This window comes from Calonectris borealis, chromosome 5, assembly GCF_964195595.1.
Source record: "Calonectris borealis chromosome 5, bCalBor7.hap1.2, whole genome shotgun sequence".
Lineage (NCBI taxonomy): Eukaryota > Metazoa > Chordata > Aves > Procellariiformes > Procellariidae > Calonectris > Calonectris borealis.
This window is the reverse complement of record NC_134316.1, coordinates 4,487,796-4,509,817: the sequence shown is the minus strand read 5'-3', so window position 1 is coordinate 4,509,817 and position 22,022 is coordinate 4,487,796. Positions and strand designations below refer to the sequence as shown.

The 22,022-nt window shown below is 48.6% G+C and overlaps 1 protein-coding gene across 1 annotated transcript; it reads left to right on the top strand.

Annotated features, from left to right (window-relative positions):
• The first annotated feature begins 14,443 nt into the window (after positions 1-14,443).
• On the top strand, positions 14,444-17,982 carry BMP4 (bone morphogenetic protein 4). The gene is made up of 3 exons (XM_075152456.1): positions 14,444-14,562; positions 15,040-15,416; positions 16,389-17,982. The coding sequence occupies exons 2-3, from the start codon at positions 15,047-15,049 to the stop codon at positions 17,228-17,230; spliced, it is 1,212 nt and encodes a 403-aa protein (XP_075008557.1). The 5' UTR covers positions 14,444-14,562; positions 15,040-15,046; the 3' UTR covers positions 17,231-17,982.
• Positions 17,983-22,022: the final 4,040 nt, after the last annotated feature.

The following is a 22,022-nucleotide window of genomic DNA, read 5'->3' as shown; positions in this document are numbered from 1 at the left end:
AATGCTCTAAGGATTGCCACCATTTCTCCCTGTAAGGGTGGTTTCTTTGACAAGAAGGAAGAAAAGAAGACTCATGCTGCTCCTGTGTTCAGCCATCTGTCAGTGCAGCCATCTACCAGAGCCCAGAAGTCTAACCTTGGTCTGCTTTGTCAGCTCCATAGAGTATTAGCCTCTGTATAATATCCCACTCATTACCAAATGGCTCAGACCAGGTCCTCTTAAAAGCTTAGTTCTCTACATGATCTTGACCACTGATTGGATCATGAACCTGAGAGAAGAGGTAATATTTATCCCAGACTAAGCATGCATGGAAGTGTTGGATCAAGATATTGATCCAGCAGATCCTGAGCAGCCTGCTATAGCTGACCCTGCTTTGAGAAAGGAGTTGGACTAGGTGACCTCCAGGGGTCCCCTCCAAACTCAGTAATTATGTGATTCTGTAATCAGGACATTATATTTGTGCAACAACTGATTTAGGAGAGTGCCTCATAGTTTAGAGCCAATGGCTGAAAAGGGATTATCGTTAGATGGATATCCTGGGCCCTTTTGCTTTGGATCTACTATTTTGGGATTCAGAGAAGGTGGATCTAATGCTTCTTACAAAAGTTTCATCTCTTCTGTAGAGTCGCTATGAGCTGGGTCTTTGAAGAATCAAGGAGTTAAGGAGATTACCGCTGTCAACTTAAAAACTGGGGGCTGCAGAAGGATCCAAGAGAAGTTTCCTGTGTTTATCCTCCTTTCCATCCTCAAAACAGCATGGGCTGGGCTGAAGCTATTTTAGGTGTTTTTCTAGATCCTGGATTGTGGAGGACTATGCTGCTAATGCTTCTAGGCAAGCGAAGCCTGCAACATCCTTTTGTTCTTGGTGGTTCAGATGGGCGATGCATTGACTTGCAACTTCCCTGTTACTCAAAGCTAAGTGTGAAGCTGTGGTAAATCTAGTTTCAGATCAAAGACACTGCAGCCACATGATGTAAAGCATTCAAACAATTGCTTTTCTTTTAAAAAGTATTCTTCTGAAGGCTTTATACTGGGTTCAGATATCACCTGTCTTTCCACAGCCTGTATAAATGGTAAAGCCAGCAGGAGGACCAGACTGCGTGCTTTGGCTAACTTGAGAGAAATGTTGTGTGCTAACATCTGATCCATATTCCTCACTAATGGACACAGAAACATGGCCTCATTGTTCAGCCTGCAGAACAATGAACCTATAAACATGGGACAGCATAAAATTTTATAGAGAGCTGAAGGGCCAAGAGCATCTTGAAGCGGAGTGCACAGATGCACCTGGAAAAAGGAGTTCAGGAAGATACATTAAAAGAAAAAGAGATGGAGTGTAGAAGCCACAGAAGGACAAGTTTCAGTCCTTGCACAGGAGATGCTGGAAAGGCGAGAGGTTTCATGTTAGCTGGTGTGTGGTACCTCTGTGAATGTGAAGTAATCAGTAGAAAGTGCAAGTAGTTCTCAGACAGGCAAAACCCTATTGAAAAGACTGTTTTGCAAAGAAACTTCCCAAATGTTCTCTCACCAGAGACAACACTGATTTGACTGTCAGACATGTTAAATTTCAGGCCTTGTCTGTGATCAAGATAGCTGAGAGCTCTAACACTCTTTAGCAGAGCTCCAAAATAAACAAGGTGTGGTGAAGAAAAACGCTTTTTGCTCTTTGCAGATTACTGGGAATGGTCTTCCTTTTGCTGTCTGACCCAATGGTAGAGGCTCGCTTATCTTCCAAGAGCCAGACTCTAGAGGATGCACAAGTGCTTCCTCTAAGCAAAGTGAAGGAGGCCAGGGACAATATTTTGGCTGAACTGAGACACATTTGCTCTCGAGATGCCAGTAAACACATGCATTCCAAAAAGAGTTTTGCTTTGATGAGTTTGGTTGTCATGATGGGACTGTGTTGTCAGCCAAGAAAAGGCTCTCGTTTTACATATTCTTATTTTTACAAATATGTAAGAAACTCTATTTCCCTTAACTAGTTGTAAATGGTATTGTAACAGAATCAGTCTTATAGCCATTAAAGACAGGCTTCCAACATTAGATACAATACTAAACTAAAAGTTGCACTTCTGAGATGGTCTCCATGTAATTTCTCCCATATGGACCCTAAAACCCCAGATGCTCTAAGATGTGTTTAGGGCCCTGTAAGACACAGAGCCATCGCTAATTAGCAAAGACCCTGAGCACGTGTTTAATTTTAAGCATGTGCTTTTCTCTCCCAGAAGTCCATAGGACTTAAGGACTTTAAGTGAATGGGTTTAGGGATATGCTTAAAGATAAGCACGTGTTTAGTTGCTTTCTTGCACTGTGGCTTTATTTGTTTTTACAGGAATAAGAGAAATGAAAGATATTATTATAGATCAAACACAAATAAATGTCCAAAACACAGCAGGGAAGCTTTACGTCTTGGTTCATAGCCCAGTGAAGTCAATGGAAAAACACCCCAACACCTCAGTGGACTTTGGAGCAAAGTCCTCAGAGGACTGACAATGAACCCACTGCAGAAACTTGTTGAATACCTCATGTTTCTTTGCAAGGTTCCCTTATCTTGTATCCAGATGTTGCTAACAAGGATTTTTATTAGCTGTTGAGAAGTATGAGAGCGGCAGTTTTTCAACTCTTAAAATACATGCACATATAGATGAGGTAGAAATAGTTTGCTCTGCAGTAGCAATTATGGTCTGTGGAGCTGTGAGGGTATTTCAAAAGTTTCCTGGTTCTTATCAGTAGAACCATTTCTTGGTCCTACTGATCTTAAAGTGTTTGCTCTCCTTCTTTCATGAAGTGGAGTGAGGCAAGCGTGACACAGTTCCTAGGGTAAATGTTGCCTCTTTGTAGAGGGAAAGGTTTACATAACAGGAACAGCAGGTTCCTTCGAATAGCATTCATCTTTTCTGCCTTTAGATCTCTACAGTGTATACAACAACACCTGAGTTACTAATTTAGATTCTCTTTTTAGGTGTGCAGGGAAATAGCCACCGTTTGAGAGCAATTTGATCTATTTTTGATGTTCATTTCAGGATGAGACGATGCTGCAGTTTTCTCCATTTGATCAGTTGAATCCACCCATACAGCTGGATTTTGATCTTATAGTTCGGGCTGAAGCTTTCCTTACTTCTGCAGAGACTGCCCTAACCAACATCAGCAGAACCTCCTGAGCCATCAGCCATCACCCAGCAGGGAAAATGATCATGCGCCGTCTTGTCAGGCTTGTCATGAAGGTAGGTGTCATTAGAACGTACGTGTTTCTGCCTCCTCCTCGGAAGTCATTTGGGTCGCAGTACCAGAGCCATGGGACAAGCTTTGTCCAAGCTAGCAAGCAGAGTGCCCATCTAGAGTCTCTGGAGAACTGGTAAGCAGTTAATGCTTGCTACGCTGATATTGCTTCCTCTTCTATTATTACTTGTGTTTACTAGGTCAAATTGACATTGGTCTGCAAGGATGTGCTATGGCCACATCAGAGTACCCATCCAGAGTCTCCGGAGCATTGTTAAGCTGTTAGTACGTGCTAAACCCATGTCGCTGCATTGTCTGTTATTGCCTATGTTTGCTAGGTCAAAGTGACACTGATCTACAAAGATGAGCTATGGTCACACCTTCATTTTTCTCTGGAGAAATATCCTCTGTCACTCCGGGCCTTACTTCCTCATCAGTGAAAAAATTCTGGTTGTATCCACTGACAGTAGCTCTGTGATTTGGTATGCTGGGAAAGGGTCCTGAACAAACTGCTTAGCACAATAGAGTTGTACCATTCTGGTTTAAGTTTAATAGAGTAAAAGGTTATAAAGTGATACTATTTGCAGCTTGGATGCTCACTGGGTAAGCCCCACAAAATTCCTTTGATGTTTTATTCATATTTGATATCTTGATCTTTAACTGAGACCTCATGTTAAGGCTAGAGAAAAAATGCCAATAATCACCAAATTCTAAAATGTGAAAACAAAACATTGGATGTAGTCTTTCTTTAACTTCATGGTTCAGAGATTGCAGGGAAAATGATTTGAACCATTTCCTTCTTCTAACACCATAACAGAGCCTGGATTTTAAATAAAAAGAGAAATGTTTCTGTCGAGTGCTGAGAGCTGTCCTTTTCTTTCAAAGCATTTCACAGAACTGGAAGATACAAATCAATAGGTAAATGTGCAGTACTAGTACTGTAATTATTACTTCTACTTTTCTTATGATTATGATGATAGGAAACGTTTCTTACTTGTTCCTTAGAAAAGTTATTTCTTCTACCCAGTCTTAAATTTTTGTAGTCCTCTGAACAGAATCTGCAGTCCTTAGTCACATAAAAAAAATCCCATTGGCCTGAAAGGAAAATGTTCTTCAATGAGTGGAAAAATACTTCTGTTGCTTAAACGTAGGTAATTAGACTGAGGACTTTCTCCAGAGTAAACCTTGACAATCTAACAATCATCTTTGGCTTTTGCACTGCATGGAGTTTCTTTTACATTGTTAAATGCATTCCATGTTTCAGTAAATGACACCAGGCTCACCAGCAGTGACTGAGTGATTAGTTTATCATCCTCTTAGTGCAGCCATCTAGATCTTTAACTCTTTAAGCAGTGGCATTTAAGTCTTGAGAACACCCAGGATCATGCCTGAGGCTTTAGACATTCTCAATTCAAGCAAATCTTGGATATCAAGTGAAAATGAAGAAAAGAAAGTAGGTGGATGCATTCTGATAACACTTTAAACAAGTCAGGTAAGCTAAATTGCAAATAAACACCAGGGGAAGCCAATTGTTTCCTGGGACCACTTAGGTCGTTAGGTGTCTGAGCAGCATAAAATTATACGGAGAAAATCTAAAGGCATACAAAGAGAGTGAAGGGTGACAAATCTACATTTCCTAAGACCCAGGGATGTGGGGCAGGGATTTTTGGCTGGATTTACTATTTATCTCTCATGGGGCAGTAAAATAAACAGGTTTACAAAACAATTAATTATAAAAAAAATTTATGTGAGCTGAAACATACTGTGCCAATGCCCTTGTGCTAAAATCTTGCTCATGCAGAGATGTGTAAGTACACATAAGTACACATAAGTACATAAAGCTTGGTAGCAACAAAAGTCTTTGGAGAATGAATGGCCTCTACTTACTTTGGAAAAGGTGCAGGAGGATTTTTAGACAGAAGGAAAAGACTGTGAGCTGCTGACCAGCTGTGCCTGCTGTTCAGCATCGTGGATCTTCACCTATCATCCGATCCTGCTCAGTAACGCGAGCCAGATCACTATGTGTGCCCTCTGCCATGGGAGACGTGGAGCTGCTCACCCTGCAGAGACAAAGTGCTTTGGGAGCTCTGTTGCTGGGAAGAGTCTGAAATGTATGAACACAGCATTTACATGCCTCAAGCAACAGAACAGAGCCCAGCCTTTATTTTTTATTTAAAAAATGCCTTTCGTTCACTGGCTGTGTTTTCTGGTTTTGTTTGGTTTTGGGTTTTTTTTTTTTTCAGACTGGACTTTGAGTTTTGCTGGTTTGGGTGAAAGGAGTTTTTTGCCCAGCAAGGCAAGGGTGATCCTGTGTGGACAGGGAATGGACGATGCTGGGTGAGATAAACTCTCTGTATCCTGAAAAGGGTTGAGAGTGGATTGGGAGCTACCTCTGAGAGAGCAGAGCTGTGCACCTCCTGCAAGCATAGGCAGACTAGTTAGGTCTCCAATTTTCTGGTGACTATTGCTTAGCCCCCAGGCCGTAGCCATTCTCAACTCTGTAGATACATTCAGGCACCTGCTTCAGGTACCTCTACCTAGCAGAAAACATGATGGAAGTGATCCAGTTGTGCCATCCCTTTCAAGGCACCTCCTCTGTGGTGGTCTCATCTTGGGCTCTTGGTGGCTTGCCAGCTGGGGAACCTCTGAAAAAGGAATGGTGACTGTGCTGGTGGCTGCCAGTGGTCCCAAGAGAGGGAAACGAACCACACGACAGCTTTGCAAGTCCAAGCTGTCCTCATGGCACCACACTGAGAGAGATTCTGTCAGGCTCACCTTCGACGGCTGCTATTTGGTTCTTTGGATCTGGGGTTTGTCTCCACTATTCTTGACTCAAGTCAATACTCATTGATTCTAAGTCCTCTTTGGCCTTCTCGTTTTATCCTCTGCTCTTCAAGCATCTGTCTTAATCCACTTCATTTTCATCTTGCAGTCCCTCAAGCCCCAACCCCACTCAGCCTCTCCTCTGTCCTTCCTGGGCTCAGCCTGGTCTGAAGCGGGCAGGCAGCAGGATTTCCTGCCCCGCTTTGCCTCTGCACCTAACTGCTATGTGGGGAAAGAGCCATGGGAGACGGAGAGACTTGCTGAGGGCCTCTGGAGGCAGGGCAGATGACTCTGTGTTTTTGGCAGCCATGGAGTTAGCTCAGTGTTGGGTCTTTGTGAGGAACGTTTATAAGCTGATGCCACTTTTATAAATGACATTGCACGTTCGGTCTTTGCAATATTCCTTTGAATTGGGGTGTGGTGTTATTTGCACACAATACCCGGTTCTGAGTCTTGTTGCCTTATCAGGTATGCGTACAGAGGGTAGGAAAAGGCAGCAGAGTCAGCAGGATGGAACAAGCAGGAATGCAGGGTGCGACCAGGGGAACAAAGAGGTCCTCAGGGAAATTGCTGCAACTTAGTTCTGCTTTCCGTGACTCAAAGTGTAACACCAGTGTGCCCAGGGGGCTGGTACTGGGACATACCAGGTTCTGCTAACCCCAGATCCTGCACAAGCAGAAACTGCTGGTTCAGACCCTTCATCCTGAGCCTTTTGTTCAAAAATCTAGTTTTAAGCCTATTTCTTTTCATGTCTGGGTGATGCTGTGCACCTGCCAGTTGCGTCATTCTGGGTTGTCTTTGCAGACCAGTGCTAGCCTGTTGTGACACCTTGGTGCCTTTGGCTTCGGTCCCATTTTCTAGAATTGCACTTGGCCTTGCCTTGGCCCTTTGCCCAGACCGAATTTGCCTTCTTGGTTTTCACTTCTTTCCCATATCGGTTTTCTCTCCTGTTCTGTCTTCCTGTTTATCCTCTGGGGTCTGGCTCTGTAAACCCTTCTGCCCAGGTGGACCTCTGTGTGGGTGAGCAACCCCTCACTTCATACGTAAGAGAGAGTGAGATATGGGATGTCTTCAGACTCGCTCCCTTTCTGGCATTTCATTCTCTTTTCTGCTTCAAATTGATTTCTAGATAACCCTCTCCTAAAAGTCCCTCTTCTCCCTTTTTCATGAGCCAGTTCCTCAGTTCTATTCCTCTGTAAGCTGTTTGGTGACAGGTATTTTAAAAAATAAAATCAGTAGATCCTGTAAACGGCCTTTAATAGAAAGCCTAGTTTGCCTGTGGGATTGGACACGCACGGTACACACGTACAACGCTGGTTTGCCCACATCGTTTGGATAAGGTATCAGAGAGTACAGACTGTCTTTGCATTGAAGCCTGCAGGTCAAGAAGTTGGCCTCCCTTCAGTTCACGGGCCGTGTGGCTGCCAGCCAGTAATCTAAAGCCCTGATGACTATTTCTGGAAAATGCTGGAAACCCACCTCTGACTACAATGTGTTTAATTCCTAGTTTCCAGGCATATTCAGTTTCGCTTCTTCCTTATGGAGGAGATTTTGTTTCTGTAGTTTTTGAAATGTCTCACAGCAATGATTCCCTTCTGCTGCTCTTCTCAAATGTGTGCGACAGGAGAGAGAGTCAGCCCAGGTCTTTCTGCTGTAGACGAGACGTGAATCACTGGGTGTCTCTCCACGATGTACGGGGCAGTACAACTTTCGTTTCGTGTGGTGTAAATGAGAGATCAGACAGAGTCTCTGTGTCACGTTACTCTTCCAATATGTTCCCAGGGGCTGAAGCCCCACTGAAATGGTTTGAAAGCCTTTTGTTTGCTCGGTTGGAATTTGAGGACCTGTTTGGAACTAATGTTTATTTTTGCTTTATTTCTGAGAATGGTGCAAAATGCTCTTGTTCTTCCAGAATGGAGGCTCTGACATGCCTTTAATTCTAATTGCCTTCTTCCCCAATTTTTTAAATTACTCTTCACTGTTAAGCATATGCTTAGCCACTTGGATAAAGCAGGTTCCTGGTGATTCAGCCAGTGTCACAGAAGCACAAAGCTGAACCTAGACCTTCTGAAGTCCAAATCAGCTCCTTCATCATTAGGCTAACCTTCCTTTAGGCATCCCAGTACTTGCAGCGCTGCACCAAACCTATCGCCTTTGAACTTCCCAGGTAGCTAAAGGCCTCCTTTAGGCTGCTGAGTCAGTGTCTGTGTATGATGGAAGCAGTGAAGGGGAAAATAGATAATTGCTTATGTAGAAAAGAGCCAAAAATGAAATCAGGTTTCACCTCTGTTGACATAAACAGTGCCCCTGATCAGGTGCGTTTGGGTAGTTCTTTGGGAGAGGAGGTAGGTTTTGATTCTGCTTACAAGCGTTTTTTGTTGCCCTAGAACGGAGCAGAGCAGGTAACAGTAAGTAAGAATGTCTCTACCTTGAAAATAAACCCAGCTAACACCTCACTCATTAGCTTGCTTTATGAATAATAAAACAGAGAGCCCTGCCGCACTGTAGTGAAGTAGGTCCTGCTAAAAGGTTTGTCAGGAAGGACTGCAGGTTCTTTTAGCTCCTTCCTTCTGCTGTACAGGGCATTACCCCTTCCATAAAGATTAAACCTGTAGGATATTTGCAGTGAACTGGGTTGTCCTGACAAAGCTGCTCCACTAACATGGATTCTTTTGTACTAGACTAAGCTATCAAGGTCCTTGGTTAGGATCCTGCTGCCCTTAGTATATTTTAGCCGAATGTGATGGATACATGCATGTCTGTGTGTGTTTGTGTGTACACACATTTATATCCACATACATGTTTATAAAAGTACATACGACACCGAGTGAGAAGTAGGACAGTAGCTTGACAAGGAATACCTACAAAGCCCATACAACCTGCAGCCTCATATATATGTGTGTGGAGAAGGAGCCTGTCCCTCAGAAGCGATCTCTTTCTTGTCATGTGTCTGTGGGAAGCTCATGCTCCGTCCATACACCTTCATTGTGTAAGGTTATTCAGTGAGCACTTTCTAAGAATGATCCTTGGTCTGATGATTATTTGTCACCAGGCAACTGGTACAAACGAGCCCCACCAGTTTATTATTGCTGGAGATGGAGGCCACAGGGCATGTCCGTGTTTCCCGACCGGGAATCCCTAGCAGGATCCTTCCTCTCTGCTTTCAGGTGAGGATGTTCACGTTAATGAACTCAAAATTCAGTGATGTGCTGACATTTCCCAGCACTTGTGATAACGCCTACCAGTAAAATCCTTTGCTACTGCTGAAAATCAAATAGAGCTGGTGTGAACTATTTTTGCAGCGGTTGTCCTGCTCTGCTTATTTATGCCTTGTACTAGCATTTGAAATCATTAAAGCTTCTGATGATAGCAGATCTCAAGATAAAATTAAAGGACAAAGACAAATGTCGGCACCCCGGAGGTGCCATGTGGTTGTGTGGGATGGTAGATTTGGCAGCGTTGCTAGACAGTGAGGAAGAGCAAAGCATTTGAAATATCAGAGTCACAGCCGAACTCAGACAAAGCCGCGTATCAGTGCTAGAGACACACTGAAGTGGTATGTACGCTAAGGGAGCTGCCAACGCCTGTGGTATTCTCAAAAAGTATTCATGACTCAACAGATCCAAAATGAATCTGCTTATCTTAGATAGCCATATGGCCGTATGGCGTTCGTTAGAAGAATGATGGTCTTTATTAGTACCAGCTACAATTTCAGAGCAGGAGGAATGCGTTCTTCATCTTCTGGAGGTCCTTCTTGCTTCTCAGGGATGAGGCTTTGATTGAGTGGGGAGTAATACAGTGCGGAAGCAAACGTGTGCTAAAGGCAACATTTCTTTCCAAAAGCTGCATGAGATCAGTGCATATTCTTCTTGTAACATTGATCAAGGAAACAAATTGATGTGTAAATGATTTTACAACAGATGGCTTAGAGAGGTGTTTCCAACACAGTTCAGGAGAATTTTAATAACAGACCATTAAAATGGCTTTACCTTTATTTTACGAGTTGTGTTGCTGAAGCACTTCCCTAAGCCCCAGGCCTCCTAGTTTTGATGCACTGCACAAGTGTCTCTTAAGGAACAATATTTAGCAGCAGAGACCTTATGATCTCACAGTAGAAGACGGACAATGTATGTATGGAAAGCAAGGGGTGACATTTCTAGGCTTGCTTAGTCTTGGGGATCTTTGAAAAGTGACAAAGTGAACGAGTCAAGTAAAAGCAACTCAAGATTCTCCCTGTGTAGGACAGTCAAACTTTTAATAGCATTTGCAAAACAATAAAAATAATCCTTAAAAACTTAAAAATAGAAAAGAGCAGACAATCCTACCGTTTCAACTGCTGTGTATTTGATTACCAAAGACTGCCTTTTTAAAACTGCATTTTTTTAATGTTCACACATAGTGTTTTTTTATGTATTTATAAAAAAAACTGTTTGGAATAAAACAGCAGTCCTGAACCTGATTCTCTTCTTAGCTCAGGAGGTTCTAGACGTGGTCCTGACACCTCAGCAAAGACACTTTAATGTAAAGCAGAAATAAAGTCCAAGCTGGGCCCAGTCCTGTGTTTCAGGAAAAGTATGAATTTCTTTATTCAAGAGAAGGTAGAAAATTCTGGTAGAACAGGCCAGCTCTGAAGCTTTCAGAGAAATCATGAAAATCTCAGAGCGATTGTAAAAAATGTTCCTTTCGCCATTCAAGCAGCTGCACTTGTTTTCACCGGTTGTAGTCCGGCTCTTCAGTGAAGAGCTACTTTGGAAAATGTAATCCCTTAGAGTTGTTTGCTCAGTTCTCTTGGTTTTAATTGACAAGCTCAGGCAGTTGAAAGGAAAGGGTAGGAGGGAATTGATCTTAGCACACTTATGGGCATCTCCTCCTGTAATTCATGTCATTAAAACGTCTCTGACATATGACTTTATTTATTTATTTATGGTTTTACGCTTGTTTCTGCGCAAGCACAAATCCGGTGAGATGGGTTTTTTTCCCAAGGCAGGCTGTTTGCAAACTTTGGAGCCCAAAAGGTGCAGCTGCTCTAAAAATAACATAGTATGCAAAAACTGGTTTGGGAAGGTCTCTCTCTGCCCGAGTCCAGAGGCATCTCCTGAAATGCTGCCATTAGGGGAAAAGTTTGCCTTGTAAACAGAGCTGGCCTAATTTCTAGAGGTGCTGAACATCGACCTGCAGTGCTTGCTGGTAGGTCCTGAGCCCATGAAACCTGGAAACGGGTCGAATGTTAGTGGCTGGGATTTTATCAGGAACTCACCTGGGCAAACCCATGATTACCGGGTTGAAACAGAAGAGAGCAAATAATTGCCCCTTGGCTAGTGACCTCTGCCAGCAGAGCTGGGTACCTGGGCTCTAGGAGACCTGCCAGCTCCTGGGCTTCTCGCTGCCACCGACAAAACAAGTCTTCTGTCACATTCAAGGTCTGTACGTACATGAATCACCTCTTTGTCTGGCCATTCTTTGCAGGGTGATGTCCCCAGTGACCTGGTGCTTAGCTTCCAAAGGAGGCCAGTGGTCTTGCTGTCCATTCTGGGGTGCAGAGATCCCCAGAAGGTTTTCCATGAAGTCAGAGAGGAAAAAACCTGGCAGCAGAACCCCAGATACGGCTGGGACTGGATCACGGGCAAGAACCACGCCAATTCCCCCTCTCACCCACGCGAGATGTGATGCAGGGGGAGGTGTGTCTTGCGTTGAGCGTAGATGTAATGTTCTCTATTTTTGATGTGCTGGACCTTTAAAATGCACAATGTTGTATCTACCACTGAATTAAGCAGTGTTTGCTTTTCAAACCTTCCACATTTGTATTTTTAGCTCCATTTTGGCATTCACTTTTTTGGTTGGAATATATAACACACTCGGTTGTTTAGCGTGCCTGGACCGAATTCAGCCTATGTGTAACTCCACGAGCTTGCGCAGAAGCTATGTTCAAGGTGAATTACTCTCTAAGGGGCTAAGGAAATACAGCTTCTGTAGACATGCATTTCAGCTCCCTCAGTAAATGCTACACTATTTCCATCCATGGTTATGCCTTTGTGGTTTGGGTTATGTATTTACATTTTACGGAGTAAATACTACAGCTTTCCCCATGACTAACACTTCTTAGTAACCAATAAGCTACTCAAATACACTATTGCCTCCTACAAGAGCCTAAACCACACTGCTCTCCACTGGCTTTCTGTCCCCGGCTGGCCACCTCCTTGCACAGAGGCATGGTTAACCAGCATTACATAAGCAACTTTTTGGATCTCGGTTTAACGGGATGGTTTACGAGAGCAGGCACTGGATGCCGTGGGACTGAATTCCTCAGTGACAAACATTTCAAACACGGCCGCTCTCTGATCCTAACAAAATCCGAGTGAGGTCTTTAGACAAAGAGCGTAACCTATTGCTGCTGCTCCCACAAAGAGGGAGCGAGTTGCTTTTCCAAATCCAGAGTTCTGTTTTAAGAGCAGTGCTATATAGGCCCTTGCGTAAACTTTGTTTATAGACTAGAGTATTTTCAATGAAAATGTTATTTAACTTTAAAAAGTTGCACAGCAGCTACTCCAAAAATTGTTTTTCCTTGTTAAGAATAACACACAGTGTGATACATTTGAAATGGCGATAGCAATATTTCACAAATTTTGATGGATTCATAGTCCAAATACCTTGCTAACAGATGTTTCTTTTAAACTCAGAGTGGTATAGGAATAACTCAGAGATATTACAGTGTCAGCACTGCCTTTTATCTGTGCGTGTCCTTTCAGTGACATCCCTGGGCTTTTCTAATGCATGGGTCAGGTCTGAGCTGAAAAAAAGTGAGATACTGAAAGAAGTCGTATCTGATGGTGTGTGAGTTTTGGGGCAGTGCTCTAAGGAAGCTGACGTGCGCTGCCGCGGGCTTGCTGTCCACTTGGGCACAGTGGCCTGGTGGTTTGTGGGAACTTGCTGGTTTACAGTCATGGTTTCTGAGCTGGCTTTTGGTTGTGGTTAATTGATTAACTTAGGAGTTCCCATGGCCACACCATGACCACATCTTTTGGTCTCATAAATTAACTAACTTTTCTCTCCGTGGATGACAGTTTGCCCAACACAAAGGGATACCCCAGCAGGGCAAAGGGACAATATTTTAATGCCCTGGTGGAGTTCTCTTTATTTATCATGGGGTCGTTCAGTCTACTCTGTCTCTCCGAAGTATGTGCCATCCATCACTCTTCATTAGGGGGTCTTTCCCGGGCAGAAACAACTTGTTCGAACATCATCCCCAGTGTGTCCAGTTGATGTGTGCTAGTGGCAGACCAGTCTGCCCCCAAACCCCGCCTGGGAACAGCTTCAAGCCTTGGGAAGCCTGGGTCTTATTCTCAACCCCAAAGCTGGCCCAGGGCAATGCTGGGGTTGAACTTGCGGGGCAGGGAGCATCCTTCCCCCAGGAGACCCCTGTTCATACCCCTCTGGAGCAGCCAGTTGTGGCTGTACACAGCCCGTGCCGGCTTGGGAAGGCGCCTGCTTCACATCCAGGTGGGGTCCGGGAACCTGGCCTGGTGGGAAGGGGGGAGAGAGTTATTCTGGCAGCCAGGGAGGGAAGGGGGAGGAGAAGGGTGAGAATCTGGGGCGCGGGTGGGAACCCAGGGCAGGGAGCAGGGATTAATCCACGGGCCTGGCAGCGGGCTCCCAGCCCCCGGGAGCGTGTCGGGGTCTCCAGCAGCGCGGCCCCCCGGAGCCCGGCGGGCGGTGGGTGGTGTGAGCATGGGAGGAACCAGGTCTCTGCCGCCGTCCCCTTCTCCGTGCAGCTGCTTCTCATTCCCAAGCGCTCCCTCCCTTCTCGTCAGGGGAGAGGCGCTTCCCGAGTTTCCCTTCCCGAGTTTCCCTTCCCAAACCGGCCTCTCGGCGGGTCCGCCGCACCGGCGGTGCCCGCACAGCAGCCGCCCCGCGCCCGCTCCCCTGGCCCGGCGTGCCCGGCGGGGCCGTGCGGTGGCACGGACGCCCCGGGGGCACCCACGCCGACGGTCCCCCCGGGCCGTGCGTCGAGAGGGAGGGGCAGGAGGGCCCCGCACCTTGGCTTGTGCCAGTCCCCCGGGGATGCACCTGAGCCGAGCGGGGGGAACCCCCCGGGGGACCGCGCTAACCCCGTCCCACGCCCGCCGCCCCGCTGCAGCTCAGCCCCAGCACCGGCGGGGTCCCGACCCCCGGGCGCAGCCCCTCCGCCGGCCGCCCCTCCACCCCCCCCCGGGGCGGCGGGCGCCGCGGGCCGGGAGCCTGGCGCGGGCGGCGGGGCGGGCCGGGCCGTCCCCCGCGGGGCCGGGCCGGGCGGGGGCGGGCCGGGGGCGGCGGGCCGGGCCGGGCCGGGCTGGCGGGGTGCGCGGCTCCACGTGACTGCGGGGCCGGGAGAAAACCGGGGCCGGCGGCGGCGGCGGCCGCACTGCGCCCGGGCGGCGATCGCGGGAGGCGCTCGGCAGCCGCTGCCCCGAGGCTTTCGGCGCGCTGGGTCCGGGCTGGCTCTCCAGAATCATGGACTGTGCTGATATGCCTTGCTTGCTGTCAGTGAGTACAGCCCTCTTCTTCCTCGGCTTCGCTCTTTACTTTTGGTTTTCGTTACGGTTCTTTATTTCAGTTTTTTAAACTTTATTTTGTTCTCGTCCCCGGTCCCCCTCCCGGCGTCCGGCGGCGGGACGCGAACCCGCGGTCCCGGGGCCCGCCGAGCCGGGCGCCCCTTCCCCGCCGGGCGCCGGGGCCTCGCCGGAGCTTTGCCCCGACCCGGCCCGGCCCGGCGGGGCGAGCGGGGCCGGGATGCGCCGGAGACTCGCCTGCCCGTGGGGGCTGCCGGGTGGCGAGCAACCTGGGGCGAGCGGCTAATCCCTGCCCGCCGGGGCGCGCCTGCTGCCGCTCGGGGGCTTCTAGTGTCGTTTTGCCATTTATTATTATTATTTTTAAGTTTATTCGGAAGAGGAGGAGGAGGTGGGGGGTTGCTTCTCATCCTGACTTTCCTTGTTGTTTGTTGTTGCGTTTTCTGCACCCCAGAGACACCATGATTCCTGGTAACCGAATGCTGATGGTCATCCTACTATGCCAAGTCCTGCTAGGAGGTACTAACCATGCTAGCCTGATACCCGAGACCGGCAGGAAGAAAGTCGCAGAGCTTCAGGGACAAGCCGGATCCGGACGCCGCTCTGCCCAAAGCCATGAACTCTTGCGGGGTTTCGAAACAACTCTGCTGCAGATGTTTGGGCTGCGAAGGCGGCCTCAGCCCAGCAAGTCAGCCGTCATTCCTAGTTACATGCTGGATCTGTATCGACTCCAGTCTGGAGAAGAGGAGGAAAGCCTCCAGGAAATTAGCCTGCAGTACCCTGAGCGATCTACCAGCCGGGCAAACACCGTGAGGAGTTTTCACCATGAAGGTCAGTGATGGGAGGAGGTAAATTCCCAGCCCCAGTAGCGATCGGGATTTCCTTGTGTTTGGAAGCTCACAAATGCGTTTAGAAGCAGGACGTGCCCGGCCCTAAATTTATGGGAGGAAAACCGCCCCCCCAAGCCTGCTGTGTGTGGGTGACAGGCGTGCTGCTCTGTATTTTTTCCCGCATCCTGTGCTTAACCCGAGCTTGACCATATTTTGAGGTGCTTTCGCTTCTGTTGACAACAGCAAGTTTCCTTTGGTGCCTCTGCCTCGGGGTCACTCCCTGGGCTCGCGTGGATTTAATGGCTCTGGATCGGATGCGGGAGTAAAGTGAGGGCGGGATCTCGCCCCTGGTGTGTTTCTTTTGAACTATCAAAGCGATTGCTGCCTGGTTTTGCTCTTAAGAAAAAAAAAATCCAAAAAACCCCTACTCGAATTTAATACTTACAGCTGTGTGTTTATAAGGTTTATTCAATAGGCCCTTGTAATCTGATCCAAATGTTTCCTAGCGGATGTTTCTTTTCCAAAGTAAATCTGAATTATTAATCCAGCCGCATCATTACTGCGTTGGAATTTGCTTCTCTTTCTCCCCCTGCCCCCTGCGCCCCGTAACAAGGCACCTCTGTGCTCCATGGCGCCGCACCTCGCTGGGGAGATGATTTTGGAGAGTTTGGGGGGGAGGGGAGGGGGGAAGCGAAAGGGGAAAAGCCTCCCCGAAAGGGAAAGTGAGATGGGAAGGGGTGACCCAGTCCGGGCACAGGCATGCGGAGGGCGAGCGAGCAGTGCCGGGGCAGGAGCCGCTCCGGGTCCAGCCGGGAAGGATGCGCGGGGGAGCGGAGAGGTGCTGGCGGCTGCCAGGCAGGTGAAGCGTGGGTGCGTGCTGTGGCTGTGCCGGGGGCTATGGCTGGGTGCCCCGAGGCTGACGTGCTCACGTTTGCTTTTTGTACCGCTTCCTCCCGGCCCTGCTCCCCTCCAGAGCACCTGGAGAGCGTCCCGGGTCCTAGTGAGGTGCCCCGGATCCGCTTTGTCTTCAACCTCAGCAGCGTGCCGGAAAATGAGGTGATCTCCTCGGCGGAGCTGCGGCTGTACCGGGAGCAGGTGGAGGAGCCGAACGCGGCGTGGGAGAGGGGCTTCCACCGGATAAACATTTATGAAGTGATGAAGCCTCTGTCGGAGCGCGCTCAGGCCATTACGCGCCTGTTGGACACGCGTCTGGTGCACCACAACGTGACGCGCTGGGAGACCTTTGATGTGAGCCCGGCTGTGATCCGGTGGACCAAGGACAAGCAACCGAACCACGGACTGGTGATCGAGGTGACCCACCTCCACCATGCACAGACTCATCAGGGCAAACACGTCAGGATTAGCCGATCTTTACCTCAAGGGCGCGGGGACTGGGCTCAGCTCAGGCCGCTCCTGGTCACTTTTGGGCACGACGGGCGAGGCCACGCGCTGACCCGCAGAGCCCGCCGGAGCCCCAAGCACCAGCGTTCCCGCAAGAACAAAAAAAACTGCCGCCGCCATGCCCTCTATGTGGATTTCAGCGACGTGGGCTGGAACGACTGGATCGTGGCACCCCCGGGGTACCAGGCGTTTTACTGCCACGGGGACTGCCCCTTCCCTCTGGCCGACCACCTCAACTCCACGAACCACGCCATCGTGCAGACGCTGGTGAACTCCGTGAACTCCAGCATCCCCAAGGCCTGCTGCGTGCCCACGGAGCTGAGCGCCATCTCCATGCTCTACCTGGATGAGTATGACAAGGTGGTCCTGAAAAACTACCAGGAGATGGTGGTGGAGGGGTGCGGGTGCCGTTGACCCCCTTCCCCGCCGCCTTCTCCTCCCCTTCTCTCTCCCTCCCATCCCACCCCAGAACTGCTTGCTATAGCTGGACTCTTCTCTAAACTAAACGTTCACCTTGACCTTATTTATGACTTTATGTGCAAATGTTTTTGACAATAATGATCATATATTTTGACAAAATATATTTATAACTACATATTAAAAGAAAAAAATAAAATGAGTCATTATTTTAAAGGTAAACGCATTTTGTGTCTCGCCTCTCAGGGTGCTGCTGAGGCTGTGCTGGCTGGGAGTGCAGCAGGGAATATATATATCTTCTCTCCTTCTCATCTTCTCCCCACCCTCCCCACCCTGCTTTCCCTCCACCCTTTTTCCCCTTAAAGACTTTGCAAATTTTAGTCTTTCTATTTCTCGCCAAGGTACCGTGGATCCCCCTGTGCTGGGGCTGCGCCACGTGGGAGATGAGGGTCCCTGGAGATTAAGAGCTGCTTCTCCCGGCCGCTGGGAATAGAGCCGACCTTGCTAACCTGGCCCAAGTGTTTGCAAAGCAACCCACCAAAAATGCATTTGAAAAGAAGGTGAAGATTTACCTGAGGGCTTTATGCTAAACCCACTGGGTTTTATACCCTTCGTCCATCTTCAGGATTCCCCAGGTTTTAAAACTATTAACATTTTCCCCCTCTCCTCCCCTCCCCACTGGAGATCGGCTTCTTTGGGAAGCTTCAAAGGTTTGCACGGGTCCTTTGAAGATCAAATCGCCCCATTACAATGCCAAAAAAAAAAAAAAGATACCTGGAGCAGTTAAATATGTGTTAGCTAATAGCTACCTGTGCTGTGTCCTTTCCAAATTGCTTCCGAGCAGGAAGGTGATCAGAGCCCAGCAGGTACAGTTGGAGGTATCTAGGGCCTGAAACCCCTGACTCAAATGTATCGTCCAAGTGTTTGGCTTGGAAAATAGGGAGCTGTGCCCTGGCTGGGCAGCATGGCAGGGTGCCTGCGTGGGGCTCGTGTCCTCAGTGGTAGTGGGAGTCGGAAGAGAGGGGAGGAGGGCGAGCGTGCATGATGCTTTTTTTTTTTCTTCTTTTCCTTTAATGATTGAAGCTTTCCAACCCTCCGAAAGGGGCAGCTTAGTTGAAACCAATAAAAACTGGAGTGAAAAGCTTGCCAAAAGCCTTGGCTCCCTGAAGAGTGCAGGTGGAGAGAGGAGATGGGAGCCGCCGGGGGAGGCGAGCATGGCCCTGCATTTCTCTCGGAAACAAAAAAAACAGCCTCAACCTCCTCTGTGCCAGCGAGACTTTTCCAACCCCTCCATCCCACCGGGTGCTGGCGCGCAGGAGCAGGCCACAGCGTCCCCTCCGCTGCCGGAGAGCCTCCGGGTGACTCTGTGTCTCCCCAGCCGGGTGCTGCGGGGTCCCCACAGCCTGCCGGCACCCCACGAGGCAGCGATGGGTGCTTGCTACGGGGACCAAGCGTCCCCCGCATGGCAGGGCTCTGCATGGGTGCTTGCAGGGGTGCGCAGCACCTATAGGGCCGCAGCAGACCGGGGGGATTACCCCACTGCTGGGGAGCCCGGGCGTGCGTGTAGGGGGCCGGGGTTATTGCTGCCGTGTCTCCGGGGCCCCCTCGGCCCCGAGCTGACACTCTCATTCCTGCCTTTAGAAGGGAAATGTGTGGCCCGGGGCATCGGCGACCTGCTGCCTCCCCTTTGATGCCTGCATATCAGACATAGCCATGCCAAAGAAAGAATTTCATTTTGAAGTGGCATCAGCTAAAGGCGAGCGCCTTTCAGCTGCCTGACAGGGCAATTACACACATCTCCGCCGATCTGCCCCGCCACCGATAACCCCGGCTGCTGCGGGGCCGCTGGGGACGGCCGGGGAAAAGGGGGTCTCCGGGCCCCACGGCAGCCCTGGCTCTCGGGGCCGTGGGGCAGGCACTGCGGGAGGGTACCTTGGGGGAAAAAAAAAAAAAAAAAAAAAGACTGTGCTTTTTTTTAAAAGAAAAAAATGTTAAAGAAAGAGGCTTCTTCCAGGTTTGCTTCCCTGCTCGTTGGTGCATCCCGGGTTGTCCTGGAGGCTGAAGGCCGTGAGGGTGTTACAAAGCTAAGCAGCATGTGCGCAAACGGCTCTTGGATTTAGATCATTCTCGTTGTAGAAGTCTCCAACTGCTTCGCTGCGTTCCTGCTGCTTTATGGATCTGTTTATTTTGGTGCTTATTTTTGCATTGCGTTTAAATGATGAAATCAAAGCTTCAGCCCCGTGGAGGCAGAGGCACCTGCTTTTCCGTAGGTGCTGCAAGGGGAGAGGTTGTCCTGATGTGTACGCGGCCTTTGGGAGATTTTCCTTTGCTTTGGTTTTCCTGCCCTGCCGCTGGACTGTGGGTTGGTGAGATCCTACATGGGGTGTTCCGCTCAGAAACTGTAAGAAAAAAACCAACTGTTTTTTTTTTTTTAAAAAAAATCACAGTATTTCAATTTTGTAAATTTTATAAGAATCTAAACGGTGGCTATAAACCAGCTGACAGTAAAAGTGATGTATATAGCAAAATATTCATGGATGCATTAAGCAGCTTACTCAGTGGAGCACATCTAAACTGGTGCATTTAACACCGAGTGCAGGGTTTCCCTCCCGGTGTGTTTGCATCCCGCTGTCCCGCACGGGTGCCAGCCTGCTCTATGGCCTCGTGCGACCAGAGAGGCATTTAGCAAAATTCTCAATCCGATAAATTGTTTTAAAATAGGAAAATACAACAAAATTGTCAGGGAAACCAGAATCAGGTCCTTTTCTAGTTTCCAGCTGATAACCAGTGGCATTTTTTCCCCTCCACTTCAATTTGTGCTGGGTTTTGCTGGTAATAATCAGAGCTCTCTTCACCGCCCTGGCAAGGGGGAGAGGGGTTGCTTTTGGGAAGCTGCGAGTTAAGCGCTGGTCTGGAGAGACCCAGGAATTCCGTGCAGCATTTCTGGCCATTGTTTTGTGCATTTGTTGCAGCAGTTGTGCGGTTTAATCCTGCGCTCTGGAATTAGCGTGATGACCAGTCCTGTCCGTTTGCCGAGTGCTGCTTGCCGTAGACATGCCGATTTGGTTTCTTGCTGGCTTATCTGTGTCAGAAACTACCTTGCTCACGCAGCAGAGAAGAGCTGGAGTGTTGGTTTAGTCTCAGATAGCCAGTGTTTAGCTTTGCTTAAAAGTACGACAAATATATCTGCTTTATAAGTGCAATAATTCCTCTGACCGCGGAACGTATTATTTGCAAATGTTACTTATTTCAGAGCGAGCGAACGCTTTGTTTGTGGCGGCTGGCACAGAAATCCCTGCAAGGTCTGAGATAAGGCATATCAGTTTAATCCCCCTCTTACTCAGTCCAAGCTGTGAACGAAAGGGGGAACGGGTTGAAGGTGAGTGTGCAGCCACTTCCCCACCATCTGGGTGTCCTCCTGGCAGCTGTGGCCTGCAGTCCAGCATCCCAAGAAGTGTGAGCTGGATGGTAGATGCTCTGCGGTTCACCGTGATGCGACTTCACCTTTGTGCCTACCGCAGGAAGGCTGTGACTTTTGATAGGTAAAAAGTACTGTCGTACTGAAATCTGTGCGGCTTATGGATATAGGAAATGAGGAGAATATCTCAGCAGGGTTTAGTAACCTCCTGTGGCTCCAACTGAGTTGTTCACGGTGGTTGTTGGTGAGGGCCACTGGGTGTTGTGCAATAACGTTATTGCTGGAGCACCGGTGAGGGCACGGGGTAAGGTGTGCTGGAAAATGGGGTCCCAGGCTCTGCCATGTGTCAGGAGCTCCCCCCGGAGACCTGTGGTTACCCTGATCCCACCCCCAACCCCTCCTCTCTTGGCTTGTAGGATCCCGAGAGCCTTTGGGACTGACTTCTCCCAGGCAAAAATTCGCCCCCAAGTCAAAGCTTACAGCATCGTTTTGAGAAAAGCTGCTGTCCCGGAGATGCCGTAATTGAGGAGTGCTGCTACAGCCAGGCTTTGCTTGTAGCCACAGGGTCCGAGGCTTTGCAAATTAGTTTCTAAAAATGCAAATTGGTTTGGAAGAGAAGCACCGAGGTTTGCACATTGCTATTCTGGGATGAACACAGAGGCTTTGCTACGGAGCCAGCAAAGGAAGATGGAGGCCCTTCTCATTTTGACTGCTGTGCTTGGACACCTCGGCAAACTTCTCGCCTGTTACGATAACGATTAGCACAGTCTAGCTGTGATGGCTTGAAAGCTGTTGAATCTTGGCATTGAGAGATGCTTTTGTTCTCTTTTTTCTGGGGTTTCATAGCACGATAGCAGGTCTGAAGGTCCTCCACTGTGCATAGTCCCTATCTGAAGTCACAGGACCTAAACAGGTATGAGGAGATACTGCTGCCCTCCTATAGGTAAGGATCTTGGGCACAGAGAGATGAAGAGACTTGGACACAGTCATGTACGAAGAGCAGGCAGAGCCAGAAGAGGTATCTGACCACCTCAGTCCCTGTCCTGTGATCCAGACACAAAACTTCTCTGGTCTTGAGTCTGGTCTTCCAAAGATCCATCACTTAACCTCAAACCAATGGTGGATTCCTGCATAATATAATGAAAGAGGCGGCTACAACATCCGTGTCGTTCTCTAGGCAGGCATGATAATAACAGGGAGTATCAGAAATGACCCAGACACTGGATATATCCTTCATGGATCCTGCATTCAAGTTTGGAAGTGTAAAATAGGATTTTTAATACATTATTTTCACCTGGCTTCTTAAAGAAACACCTCAAACTTGCTCCTTATTTGACAGCAGAGCATCCACCTAGACACAAGCAGTGAAGG